The 13,988-nt window shown below is 34.2% G+C and overlaps 4 protein-coding genes across 4 annotated transcripts; 3 read left to right on the top strand and 1 right to left on the bottom strand.

The window, feature by feature from the left end:
• Positions 1-4,669: 4,669 nt before the first annotated feature.
• Positions 4,670-5,267, top strand: PHYBLDRAFT_159435 (hypothetical protein). The gene is made up of 2 exons (XM_018433985.1): positions 4,670-4,916; positions 4,986-5,267. Exons 1-2 carry the CDS (start codon positions 4,695-4,697, stop codon positions 5,049-5,051), a joined length of 288 nt encoding a protein of 95 aa, XP_018288751.1. The 5' UTR covers positions 4,670-4,694; the 3' UTR covers positions 5,052-5,267.
• Positions 5,268-6,735: 1,468 nt separating this feature from the next.
• On the top strand, positions 6,736-7,122 carry PHYBLDRAFT_147940 (hypothetical protein; the record flags this gene model as incomplete). Its single annotated transcript, XM_018431981.1, has 2 exons — positions 6,736-6,885; positions 7,033-7,122. The coding sequence occupies 2 exons, from the start codon at positions 6,736-6,738 to the stop codon at positions 7,120-7,122; spliced, it is 240 nt and encodes a 79-aa protein (XP_018288750.1).
• A 1,602-nt stretch (positions 7,123-8,724) lies between these two features.
• Positions 8,725-9,647, bottom strand: PHYBLDRAFT_147939 (hypothetical protein; the record flags this gene model as incomplete). Its single annotated transcript, XM_018431980.1, has 4 exons — positions 8,725-8,839; positions 8,899-9,041; positions 9,238-9,402; positions 9,534-9,647. 4 exons carry the CDS (start codon positions 9,645-9,647, stop codon positions 8,725-8,727), a joined length of 537 nt encoding a protein of 178 aa, XP_018288749.1.
• A 184-nt stretch (positions 9,648-9,831) lies between these two features.
• On the top strand, positions 9,832-10,722 carry PHYBLDRAFT_64210 (hypothetical protein; the record flags this gene model as incomplete). Its single annotated transcript, XM_018441256.1, has 3 exons — positions 9,832-9,910; positions 10,076-10,197; positions 10,606-10,722. 3 exons carry the CDS (start codon positions 9,832-9,834, stop codon positions 10,720-10,722), a joined length of 318 nt encoding a protein of 105 aa, XP_018288748.1.
• Between the last annotated feature and the right edge of the window lie 3,266 nt (positions 10,723-13,988).

The raw sequence follows: 13,988 nt of genomic DNA, 5'->3' as shown, positions 1-13,988 counted from the left end.
GATGTTCGGACTTGGTGCCTTTTTTATAGTTTGCGTCATCACAGTTTTCTCCATTCATATCCTCTTTCACATCTTCTTTTCTCTCTCTCTCTCTCTCTCTCTTTATCTCTTGTGTATGTGTGTGTGTATAATTACCAAAAATAATTATAGTAATATAAACTGTCAAGTATAATTCTACGATCAATGAAATACACCCGACACTTTTGTACCCACAAATAAGCACCTGCTATATATATATATAATTTTGTATATGCGTATATGAAACTTGTTTTGGAAATATTCTTGTTTCTTTGTCTTTTGTAGCGTTTGAAAGCTTAAAATAAATGACTTCTTTAATATGCAATTTGATGAATATATACATTTTCATAAATCCGTTGCTTTCAGAAACCACTGAGCCTTTTATTCGGCCTATTTATACGGGACCTTTTTATTCTTATTCTTATTAATATTATCCTTTGATTTAAAATAAATAATTACTCATCAATATGTATATATAAAGTGTGTTCGTATCTATGGTAACCCAGAATGTTCATGGCTGCATTTTCCACAATGACTGGACCTGACTGTAAATAAATTCTCCTATTTTCTGTATACACCTCTTGTTATCTCTATGTATGTGTGTGTATATACCTATCCCTAGCCAACCAGAGTAACCGATTTGAGCATCTTACTTGAGCCAAATACACTAAAAGCAAAATACCAAAAAAAAGGCTCCTTACTGTTCAATGGATAATGTGTCATTTGTGTCAAATTAAATATCCGACACCGCATTAAATAAATTCGACGGTTAGTTTTTCTTTTCTTCTTTTATATTTTATTACTTTCTCTTTCAGTATTAAACCTATTTCTTAAGATGAAGTTTGGCAAGACGATGTTAAACAGCCAAATACCAGAATGGTCAAAGAATTACATGTCCTACAAGGCACTCAAGAAATCTATCAATCTAGCTGCAGCCTCACTACCTCCATCCGAAAAGGCCACCACAGGTACATACTATTACATTGCTTTGATAGCATAAACCTACTCAACCTAAATATATGTATACATAAATATCGCAGCAATTGTATTCCAACTGGATAGAGAGCTTGAGAAAGTCAATACTTTCTACTGCTACAAGCAGGGCCAGATTGACCGTAGACTATGGATCCTTTCAGAACGATATATTCAGGTCTCTACTCCCTCGGTCTCTCAAACAGAGTCTGCAAAAGATTACAACGAAGAACTGGCCAGTGCTCTTCAAGAAACACGTGTACAGATGCATAGGCTAATGTGGTTTGGGGAACTCAATGCAAAGGGCTTTAGAAAGATTCTCAAAAAGTATATAAAAGTTTATCCATCAAATTTACATCATACTCTATTCTATTCTATTCTACTTTACTCTGCTCTGCTCTGCTCTGCTCTACTCATTCTTACGACTCTATTTTATATCTATATTTCCCAATCTGTACTAGGTTGGACAAGCGACTGGGTCTTGAGACGCAGACGATCTACTGGCAGACAAAGGTACACGTCAGCAAGCTTTATATATACTAAAGATATGATAATCAATGACCACAAAAAAAAATGAAATTCATTCACAACATCAACCCGAAAGGTGGCAGCCCTGCCTTTTGCAGACCCAACCCCTTTACGCACAGAAATTGCAAAGATCACCAGTTGGATTGCCACTCTGTCTTCGCCCTCAGCCCTGAAACGCCGATTATCTCTACCATCCCAAATAAAATGCCACAGCCCTCTGACAGACCAAGAAAACGAGCGCTTGACGATGGCAATTGAGAATGACAACCAAGCGGAGTTGTCGGTTCTTCTCCAGTCTGATGTCCTGAAAACAGAACAGTCGCACCGAGACACAGATCAAGTAAAAAAAAAAAATTAAATTATACAATTTTTTTCTTTAATTAATCCCTCTCCTCCTCCTCTTTATACACTCGAAACTATAGACACTCTACGGACTATTAGAAATTGCCATCGAGCATGGTTCATTGGCATGTGTCGAGTACTTGGTCAAATCAGGAGCAAATCCATTGGTACACAAGGACATCAACGAACGGAACATACTTCACAAGCTTGCGATTCGCTCCAATGAACCCGACATCAAGCCTCAGATGCTTGTCGTTGTTCGCAAGCTCCTCGATTGGTTCCCTGACCTGGAGTCCCAGACAGACTTTGCCGGCCGTCGGCCCCTCCATTATGCTGCCGAGGCCGGCCATCCAGAAATGACACGGGTGTTGATGGAACATGCGATCTCGGACAACCAATACACAAAAGTAGGCTTCAAGAGCTCGGCCTGGCAGGATCGTGATGGACATACACCTCTGTTCTTGGCGATCTTACACGGCAATCCAAACACGCTCAAGGTACTGATCGATGTTGGCAATATCAAGGATATAGATGCCACGATTGCAGGTATTATTAATTTTTATTTATATAACAAAAAAAAAGATTATCGTATTTTTTTTATAACTAACAAAACAAAATACTTATATAGACTCATCTTTGTCGCGAAGAGAAAGTGTCCAAGTTTCGGACAGAGAAGCCATTCCAGACTTTGTCAGATCATCTCACCATCCTTCCTCCGTTGCCACTGCTTGCAAACTATGCAATCTCAAACTGCTTGAATTGCTAATCCAAAGAGGTGCCTCTGTAGATATGGCAGACGAGGATGGCGAGACTCCACTCCTTATTGCCATCCGGAACCAGTTTACAGAAGGCGTAAAGGCATTAATCGAACAAGGTCATGCGCGCGTAAACCATGCAGATAAAATTAATGGCTGGACCCCATTGATTGTCGCAGGTAATTTTCATATATATTCTTTTTTTTTTTAAAAAAAAAATTAACTTCTAAAATTAAAATTTTATAAACCCTTTTTATACACATATCAAAAGCCATTGAAGGTCACGTCGATATCACCGAAAATCTATTAGACGCAGGTGCTGACAAAGCTGCAAAAGACTTGAATGGCTGGCACGCTTATGAGCATGCCATGTTCCGTGGACACATGAATATCGGAAAGCGTACAAAGCCAGACGAAGTTCCTACAATAGCTCCTAATGTGCGAGAGACAGTGGAAGGAAATGGTGGAAGTCCGGGTACAGGTACAGGCACAGGAGCAGGAGCCGGGAATAAGTCTCGGACAAACGCTCTAGGATCCAAGGCATTTGCAAGAGCAGGTCGATTGTACGGCCACAAATACTTGACTGATCAGTCTATGGTGATCATCACGCTCGGGAGCAACGACTCTCGCAACCCTCTCTCGCGTTGCTTTTTAAATCCGGACGGTAGTCTGTGGCAGGACAAACGTCTTTCAATTGCCGTGTCTGCCACTAATGCAACAGGAGAATTTCCAATCCTGGACTTACCGACCAGCAACCAGCACCATTTACTTCATCCAGACCCAATTGTCTTGTTTACTTCCAAGCCAGAAGATGTCGTGCTTCGGTTCGATGTGATCGAGACGTTTGGATCAAATCCTTCAAGCACAATACTTGCGCGCGGTACGTCTGTGCTTACCGGTGACTCGCTATATTCAAAGACCAAGGCATTTAAAGGCTCTGCTGGTGGAAATACCTCACTTCGTGGGCAGCAGACAGTACCGTTGGTTCATTCCCAATCGCTTGAATATGCTGGCTCGCTTGGATTTGAATACTTTGTTGTTACACCATTCTCGCATCCAAAGATGACAGTTGGTGACCGGTACACTTATTATAAGTCTGTAGATACAAAGGTAAACACACACACACACACACATCTATATATAGTGGCTGTATATAATGCTTAAATAAACTATAAAGGTTATAGGTCATCGAGGCTCTGGTATGAATAGAAAGGGATCGCGCCTTCAGGTTGGAGAAAATACGGTATTATCATTTGTTACTGCGGCATCTCTGGGTGCCGAATACGTTGAATTTGGTAAGCCCAAATAAGAAAAATCGATCCACACATATTAACTCATCCTTTTTTTTTAAAAAAAAATGCCAAAGATGTTCAATTAACAAAGGATCTGGTGCCTGTAATTTACCACGACTGGACTGTAACCGAAACTGGCTACGATATTCCTTTGAACGCTATCACTCTAGAGCAATTCCTAAACCTTAAACCGTCTGGACAGATTAAGGATTACCACACGGGTGTGACGGAAGATATCCAAGGAAATGACACTCCTTCAACCAAGTCTCCTGACCCTTCTGAGGGAAACAATGCTTTGGATATTATCTACGCGAACGATTCTCCAAATATGACGGGTTCGGTATCTTCGCCCGGTAAACGTGCAAATCGCTCTCATTCCTTAAGCTCGATCGGAGGATCATCTTCCTCTCTTCTCAGACGTGGCGATAATACCCAACGGCTTCAGCTGACACAAACCAACAAGCTCGGAAAAGTAAAAGGAAACGGACCAGATACTATTCAGGCACCTTTTACTACACTGGCTGAAACATTGAAGAAGGTACCCAAGAGTGCTGGGTGCAACATTGAAGTAAAGTATCCCTTGGTTGATGAAGCCGAGGCCGACGAACTGCATCAGATCCAAGAGCTCAATATCTATGTCGACACCATCCTGGACTGCGTTTACGGAACAGCCGAAAAAGACCGCAACATCATCTTTTCCTCATTCCATCCCGAGATCTGCCTCGCCCTTAACCTCAAACAACCAAACTACCCAGTCTTTTTCTTGACAGATGCCGGCACCTTTCCTATGGCTGATGTACGATGCCAATCGTTGCAGGGAGCAGTTCGGTTTGCCAAACAAGGAGATCTTCTGGGCATCGTTGCTGCCAGCGAACCTATCCTCGAAGCACCCCTGATGGTCAATGTTGTCAAGGAGACTGGTCTGTTGTTGTTTACATACGGAGTTCTTAACAATGAAGTTCAGAATGCAGTTGCTCAAAAATATTATGGAGTAGATGCAGTAATTGTGGTAAGCATAAGAAAAAGACATTTCAATCAATTTTTTGCTCATCACAAGAGTTTCATTTTGGTATTCTAGGATTCTGTACTAGCTGTACGTAAGGGGCTTAGAGAAGGACAAATCGGTGGTGATGGATCACCTTGATAATATAGATATATAGTTATGCGTTTATACAGAGCATATACACACACCCTATATGCATATATATATATATATCAATTGCTTTAAATTATAGATGATAGCTAGATCAGGTCTTGTGTTTAAAATAGAATATTTCTTTTATAAATCAATGATATAAAAAACAAAGGCCATACACTTATATGCACTTTAATATATATATATATCTTATGGTTCACAGTTAAACAATGATAGCCTTATAGTTTTCTTTCTTTTTTATTGGTCATGGTGACGGGGACTGATACGAGTGGTAAAAATACTGGAAATTGTGGGGAAGTATATAGAAAAGATTGGATGTAGATATAGTGACAAAATAGGAGGGTGCTATTTACCAGTTCTCGATGTTTTGTCATTTCAATGTAACTGTGTTTTAACCAGCATTTAATAATGGTCAGTATAAAAGAAAGATATTGATGAGAGTCTTTAACACTTTTGGATAAAATGGCCTTGGGTACAACACTATCGAGTAAGATGACCTTAATTATATTATTCTTGCTCAAAAGTCCCCATAAGTATCTTATATTATACTTTTGAAATTCGGTCTCAAGATAGCCCCAACTTGTGCACATTAAATTTTTTTTATTAAAATATTAATTGTACATTTACTACAAAAAAATCGTAAAGTTCGGCCAAGTCTACAACATCTAAGCGCCTAAACTTTTTTTTTCTTCATCGGTGCTCAGTTTTTAAGATTTTTTTTTTCAAATTCATCACAGTAAATTGTATGTGTAAATTAAATCAGCACTACATCGAAAATCAATCATCTAAAGCTGCTGAAACCCCTCCTAATGTATACGGGCAAGAATCTACAGTGGCTACAAAAAGAAAAGAAAATCTAGCTTTACTGTGCATGTAAAAACATATAAGAATTACAATGTTTTATTTCATTGATCGATTGATTGAGTCCAAAAGCAGTGTTAAAAGCCGATTCTCATCCCAGGGATTACAAGAAGTATTAATTGGAATTTATGGATCAAAGATATCATTTATATCCATATAATTGATTTATTATCGCTTTTTCTCTAATCCGTCTTCTCTCTCATACTTTAAATAATTTATTTTCAATTTATTTTTAATTTGATTGTAAAACAATACCTATGGTAATAAAAATAAAAGTAGTATTAACAGTTAAAATGTTACCTTTTTTATTATATCCTATGAACAAAACGGTTAATCAGATACGTGATCTTGACCTTCACCGTGTATCCATCGCCAGCCAACAGCCGATAAAAAAAAGCTTTTAATCAAGGGCGGAAAGATGATGGCAGTACAAGGATATAAAGTATTCGTCAACGAAACACTCGCCACCGTGAATAGCAGAATTTGTACTGATATTACTAACAGATCTGACCCCATCAGAAATATTAATGTATTTTCGTTACATATACGACCAATCTTTTGCTTTTTATGAGTACCAAAGTCGCCATCGTTAACCCTGTTGTCCGCGTTCAAAGACTGGGAATAACCAGCGAAAATCTAACATTTTTTTTCTATGCGTGTACAAAATTGTGTGGTGTTTCCTCAATTTATGATTTCGTAAATTCTATCCGGAATACATGCATACACCCGCAACCTCAAGTTGGAACCAAAGCACTGATCAAGGTTAGCAGTTGATATAATATCCGGCAAGAAGCATATCCCTAGTTTGAATATGGACATTGATTTCAACGTGACTCCAAACCTGGACTTAGTTGAGCAACTCCTCGACAACCTAGAGTTTGGGTTTGACAATCAGGAGAGACTCGTATATAGCGAATTGAAAAATAGAGTCCACAACAACTCCAAAAGGATATTCCACCAAGTAAAATTGTCTCTTGTCGCGAGAGAAACAATAAATACTCGTTCACGAAGAGCAATACGTACAATTGAATTAATTATTTTTAAAACATAAGAAAAAAATAGTTTAGTGTTGAAACATAAAAAAAAAAGTAATACAAATTATTATTAGACCAAGTCTCGCCGTATATTGGCTTACCTTGCCAGCAAAGATGCCAATGACTTTGACAATGTGCTCAAAAAAGCAAGAAAAATTAATTGATAATCTTCCAAAGAAGGCTCTAAACATGGAACTAGCCGTCATCCGGATTGCTCAATCAAGTTGGAAAAGAAACGAGCTAAATTATTTTTTGGAGTAATAGATGCGTGTTTTCGTAAAGAAATATTTCAGTGAAACTGATTTATTAAAGTTCATTGACTCGTACATTTGTCAAGAGAATAAGGATTAAATGCTCGCCCAAATGATCATAAGATTATTTAGCAATGTACTCAACACAACAGTCTCTGGTGACATAAATTCCAATTTTTCTCAGTGGGCCTTTAGACAAAAGCCTGTTATTTTTATTTTTATTTTCGTTTTATTTTCGTTTTATCCAAATCTTACATTCCATGTTCACAATTCTACCAATGTAAATGAGTAAGTCAGTAATAGTTTCTATGCTATTTTCTGGGTGTCGTTTCTTAGAGAGAAAAAGAGAGAATCTTGGAAAGGTTATTTTTACATTTATTTTAAACATAATGCTTATTTGGCAAAGAAATCACTAACCATCATTCTTAAATCATCTGTGAAATGCCTTGATGTTGTAACCTCTAGAAAGCTACGATACAACGGTACAAGTATGTGACATCTACCTGCATAAAGGTCAGAAAGAAAGAGAGAGAGAAAGAAAAAACTCGACTTCCTTATTTTCACGCGATCTATCAAAAACAGTACAAAGACCACATGATGAAAGCGAATAAATGTTAATTATCATAAGCTGTACGAGTTAAATGGATATTGTAGCTGAGTGTGGATGGGAAGGAGTATGTGAAGGTAAATTGTATTTTCCCAGTATATATAAGCTCGGTGTCGCCTGCTGCTAACAAATATCACTTGGATAAAACACCCACCATTGACTGAACCACTTTTACCACAATAATGTTTATCGAGCAGATTGATAAACTTCGGCCTTGTGATTCAATTTCCAACAAAAGAGTGTCCGGATGAGGCGCGTTATTAGCTGAAAATGTCGGAAAATTGGTGAGTAATTTTGTGGTAGTAAAGTAGATGGGAATGGTCGACATCACATATTACTTATTTTCTTTTATTTTGCATGAAAAAGGAAGATATTAGTTAAAATTAAGCAAATACGTGGGTTCCATAAAGCTGCATCGAGGCTTACGACCTGAATAGACATCGAGAAGATATGGAGGTAGAGGCGAGCTTGAAATAATAAAGAGAAATAGGAAATGGCTAAAGCATTATAGATCAGAATTGGCATGGTTAAAATTAATAGCTAGGTAGCACTATTATCTACTCAACTGTTTATCTTGTTCTATTATATCATTACATGGGGCACATTGATTCATCATTCTCTTTATCGTTCCCAGGAAGAAATTATGCGTGGGATCAATGACCATCGCACATCCTAGATCAAAATATACAAAGCTATGTAACTGCGGTTACCAAACAGCATTTCCAGCCTCCATCTGACGTCTTTCTAAGAGGGAGGGTAACTAGCACTTTCTGCCGTCTTTTTTTTTCAGTCTGATTTCAAGAGTATTTCAAAGAGACGGCTGCGAATAGTAGAATTCGCGAAAATGCACTTTGATAGTACCTTCTAAACAAATCTAGCGATAGCTACACTTATATTCCCATATATATCTACTCCAACTCATCAATCATTGGCTTGTGGTAATTGTCGATCTCATTGGATTTCGGCTCCCTTGGCCCAGATATTAGACCATCAAGCATGATATATTCGGGATTAAGCTTCTTCCTACAAAGTAAGTTGTTCGTTTTCAGGTAACTAACCACCGGTGCCGTATGTGATACTACCGAATAGTTGAAACCAGTCGATACTCAATGCTAACATCAACGAACGACGTCGAAAAACAAAGAATAAAACCACCACTATCCTTCGATCTATCCAGCGCCGAAACGCCATATACGTCGCATGTCCAGTTTACCATATTCGACACCTTGTTTTATTGATGATTCGTGACCTCAAGTCCAGGGCAAATAAAAAAAATCAATGTATATTTATTGAACTGGTAAAGTCATTCACATTTAGCAACCGAGACACTCAAGCATAGGGTCTATCACTATACAATTCTTTTTACGCCCTTTGCAATTTGAGAGGGATTCTGTCCGTGTTTGCAATCCAGAAAAACTTACTGTCAGGTGGAAAGCTTGATCATAGATTTTTGACAGGTGCTTGGTAAATTCAATCAATGCGACGATGGCCGTGTTGCCAACGTATCGTGGATAAAATATAACAATGAAGGTAAAATTATACCAGCTGGTTGAATTGTTGGAGTATAACGGAAGTAGCAAATTGGTCTGTTTCAAAAATTGTCAAAAACAAACACTACTACTAATTTTTTTTAAACGAAAAATTATCACGTTATTATTTTTCATTTATGTATTCAACACTGGTCTTCACTATTCTGCGTCTAAGCTTCAGTCCCAACAACGCCGTGGTAGTTGCTGTCGTTGCTGTCGTTGCTGTCGTTGCTGCCATAGTAGTTCATGATGTCTGAGTCATCACAATTGACCCGATAGTCAAATAAGAGATTGTTAAACATTGAGAGGCATCATAAAAAGGTGAGTTGGGATAACTGTTCATGGCTTTCCCGGAATTACACTGAGATATCGAAATTACTACAAATAATAAAGACAATGGTTTATTAGCTTTATTCTGCTTTTTTAAGAATATATATATATATATATACCTTACTTTCAGTATCTACCCCCATTTGCTCTTTTGTTATGAGGATGGGTAGTACATCTTATTACTCTAAAAGAACCTTGCTGGTTATTATTGAGTCTACAGCAGTGGGAGTACGGGGTGTGTGTGTTTTGAGATTAGGGGAATTTATATATTATGTACACTTTGAATTATACTGTTATCATTATTAAAAAAACGATTGTTACAAATATTTCATCAATTGTCATTTTAAAGCATATTGAATTTAAAGTATTTTCGATTATGTTTTTATTATTTTGGTTTTAGGTGAAGATGGACGGATTATCAACGTAAAATTGCTGTACAGAAAATATGTAGCCGTAACGAAGTGGTACTCAAGTTGGATCACTTACCTCCACAACTCTCAGTACCCACAATTACCTCTATCTGTAAATATTGAGTACATCTGTTTGAACTACATTAAAATAAAACACAGACGAGGATCCAGTAAATATTTAACGATAGGTTTTTGCTTTCTATAGTATTAACAGCCAATGTGCATACATGTACAATGTATCAAGATGCAATTATAATAATGTATAATTTCGGACCGCCCCATCTCTTTTCTTTTTCTTCTTATTCTTCTAAACCCAAGGTTTACAAAAAATGACTAAAACTTTACCTTCCAGTAGAATATATATATTACAGAGTTTATGAAACCAAGAATTCGGAATTCAACTAAATAATAAACCAAATAAAAAAGAAAGAAGTTGATAACCATGGCAAGTTTGACAATGCTTAACGTAGCTAGTTAACCATAAGTGAATAAGATGGAGGGAAATTGTAGAAATAAATAGATTTTGAGACTTCACTGTCGTCTTTATAATGTCGGTTTCCCAAAGAAGGTCGATGGTTGCCAGTTACGAAATGACATCACAGCATCTCAGTTTTCATTATTTTCTCGAGATTCCTAGAGATCTCTACTATATATATAAATATATAAGAATAAACTAAGTATCGACTTCTTTCCCATTATGTACCATCTGATCAGACTTCTATTGTTAAGGACAACAGATATTTTTACTATTCTATACTTCTCTTGTATTTTTTGTTTGTTTATTGGATAGGCAAAACTATCTCTGGTAAAGCAACTTGGTATATATATGGCTTCATAGATACATTCTATGATTGTTTATCAATCGTAATATTAAAAAAAAATCAGTCGATTATACTTATTACCTTTACTAGTATTTGGGATATATACATATATTTATATAGTATAGCATAAAAAATACATGTGTATTAGCAATTCGACAAGTAAAAGTAATCAAAAACATTGCAAGGGTATTATTATAGCAGAAAATTAGTTGATATATATATTCATAACAAATACCCAACATACATCACAGACAGCTTAGCAATTATATAGAGTAAAATTATCGTAATAATGCGTTTCTATAATACAAGAGTACATAAAACAGATTAGCTTCCAGCTGACAGACATCAAAACTCGCTTATACTTTTGGTCTATATTTGATTATTTCAAAAATATAATATATATCTATATATTTGTATTCATGTGAGTGGGTATAGATGCAAATGAAGTAATGTTAGCCGTACTTGGCATGGCATCTTTAAATGAATGCATGAAAATAAAATAAAAATTATTAAAAGAGATGTAAATAAGATAAATTAAAAAATAAAATTATATTTTTGTTTATTTTGCTTACTAAACAAAACACGTCATTCATCAACAGCACAAATTGCAAAGATAACTTTAATTTTTTTTCTACCTGTTTAACCTCCAAGAAAAAAGAAATATAAACACTATTAAATATATACATACCTACTTTTAATTGAGATTATTTGAACAATCTGTTGCCTTGGTTAAAGGGCACGCAAGATACCAAAAAATAAATAAATAAATAAAAAATATCGGTTTCAGTCGGCATTTATAATATTATTATTTTTTTTATTTTTTTTGAAAAATCAATATTTATTAAAAAATAAAATTCATATAATTCTACTTTTCTCGACTTCTACTGATTGTATTTGTATGCTTCTTGGCTCTATCGATAGCTAATAAAAAGGAGTAACCGAAATGTGGCATTAGAGGCGCATTGTCGGTCTTTAGAATTTTTTCGGAGATTGAATCGTGCTACGATTAGATGGCCGCAGGGATTTGGTATAGTGCGAAGGTGGGTAAAAATTAAAATAAATCAAATATTTCCGCCCTAGCCGAATATCATATATATATATTAAAAAAAATAGAATTTATCTAAAAAAAATTAATATGTTTATTCACAATTTTTTTGAAATGCTAATTTATTATAAATATAATAAAAGCATTAAAATAAAATATAAATAAATAAAAAACAAAATAATAAAAAATAAAATAAAAAACAAAATAATAAAAAAATAATAATAAAAAATAAGAAAAAAATATAAAAACAAAAATATAAAAAAAAAACAAAAATAATAATAATATAAAAAAAATAAGAAAAAAAATATAAAAAAAAAATTAAATGTTGATTTTATACTTCAGCTAAATAGTTTATTTTATAGTAATTTTTTCGTTTGCTATACTATAATAAAAAATATACTCTAGAACTATAATATCTCTATTTATATTTCATTTCTTGAGATTTTAACTTTTATAATAGTCTTATTATAACAAGCAATCACAAACCTTCTCTTAATATGTAAACAGACTTTTCCTTTACACCTCTTTAATTTAATAAACAAATTATTAAAAGAAGAAAACTCATAACAGTAGTATTATACTGTTGTTTTATTACAAAAAAAACTGTCAGACATTATTTTGATAAATCCATATAATCTGAAAATAATTAACCACAATACCTCTTTATGCGCAGTAATATCTTCCTGAGCATTAACCAAAGTATAATGACTTTTCTTTTATTTAAATATAATATAATAGCTAATGCAGATAATACGTAGTATTAGTTTAGAAAACTATATATGACAATTCAATTCGTATCTATAAAAAGTATCTTTTATCCTATCTTTGATTTTACATATACTCCTTGATCCCCAGTTGGTTTGACCTTTTGACTTTACTATAGTAAACGGAAGACCAACCCAGATCGGGAACAACAAAACGACGCAAAAAAATCGAAATAAAAGAATGCTACCGCGTAGGGTCGAACAGGGATGCTCAGAACCAAAACACAACGCGATAACACTTGAGCTACGCAGCAATATTTAAAAATCCTATAATTAAACAAATATATCTCCGTTGCCTGTAAACTTATATATATATAGAAAGATTATAAAAGAGTTGTGAATATATAAAAAATGAAAGATTAAATATGATTAGAGTATGTAACTTGTATTTAACGAGATGATCAGATATGACTTGGATACTGACAAGTGTGAATATATATAATGTGATAGATCTAATGCTATTGACTAATATCAGAGATAGATAAAATGTTATTAATATATATAAGTAGTAAATCTGATGTTATGAGTTCATATATAAGTTATATTGGTTGTTATTCATTTTTATATATAGCAGCTTGATTATGATCAGTCTATATATATATATTAGATTATTTATTATTAGTTTATATATATAGCAAATTAGTAATCATTGATTTATATATATATTGGATTGACTGTTATTAATTTATATATATTGCAAATTGGCTATTATCAGTCTATATATGTATTGAATTAGCTGTTATAAGTATATATATATATATCAGATCAGCTATTATCAACTTATATATATAGCATATGAGTTATAATCAGCTTACATATATATTAGATTAGTTATTATCTGCTTATATATATACTATGTTAGCTATGATCAACTTATAGATATATTAAAATGACTATCAATAGTTTATATATATATAGTATATTAGTTTTTGTCAGCTTATATAAGTATGTAATTAGCCATTATCAATATATAGATATATTAAATTGATTATCACTAGTTTATATATATATCAGATCAGGTGCCATCAGCTTATATATATATTAAATTGATTATAATCAGTATGTATATATATTGGATCAGTTACAATCAGCTTATATATATATTAAATTATCTAATATCAGCTTGTATATATATCAAATTGACTATAATTAGTTTATATATATATTAGATCAGCTATAATTAACTTATATATATATATTAGATTGGCTGTCATCCACTTATATATATAGCAGATCAGCTATAATCAGCTTATATATATATATCAAATTGGCT

The sequence above is a fragment of the Phycomyces blakesleeanus genome, assembly GCF_001638985.1.
Source record: "Phycomyces blakesleeanus NRRL 1555(-) unplaced genomic scaffold PHYBLscaffold_17, whole genome shotgun sequence".
Lineage (NCBI taxonomy): Eukaryota > Fungi > Mucoromycota > Mucoromycetes > Mucorales > Phycomycetaceae > Phycomyces > Phycomyces blakesleeanus.
Note: the sequence above shows the minus strand (reverse complement) of the source record. Positions and strands in the feature narration are given on the sequence as shown.

Bases quoted from the DNA above. Each gene is read 5' to 3' on its own strand.
- PHYBLDRAFT_159435 (XM_018433985.1), top strand. From the start codon at position 4,695: ATGGCTGATGTACGATGCCAATCGTTGCAGGGAGCAGTTCGGTTTGCC. The intron at 4,917-4,985 runs GTAAGCATAAGA...TTGGTATTCTAG, and splicing joins GAGTAGATGCAGTAATTGTG to GATTCTGTACTAGCTGTACG.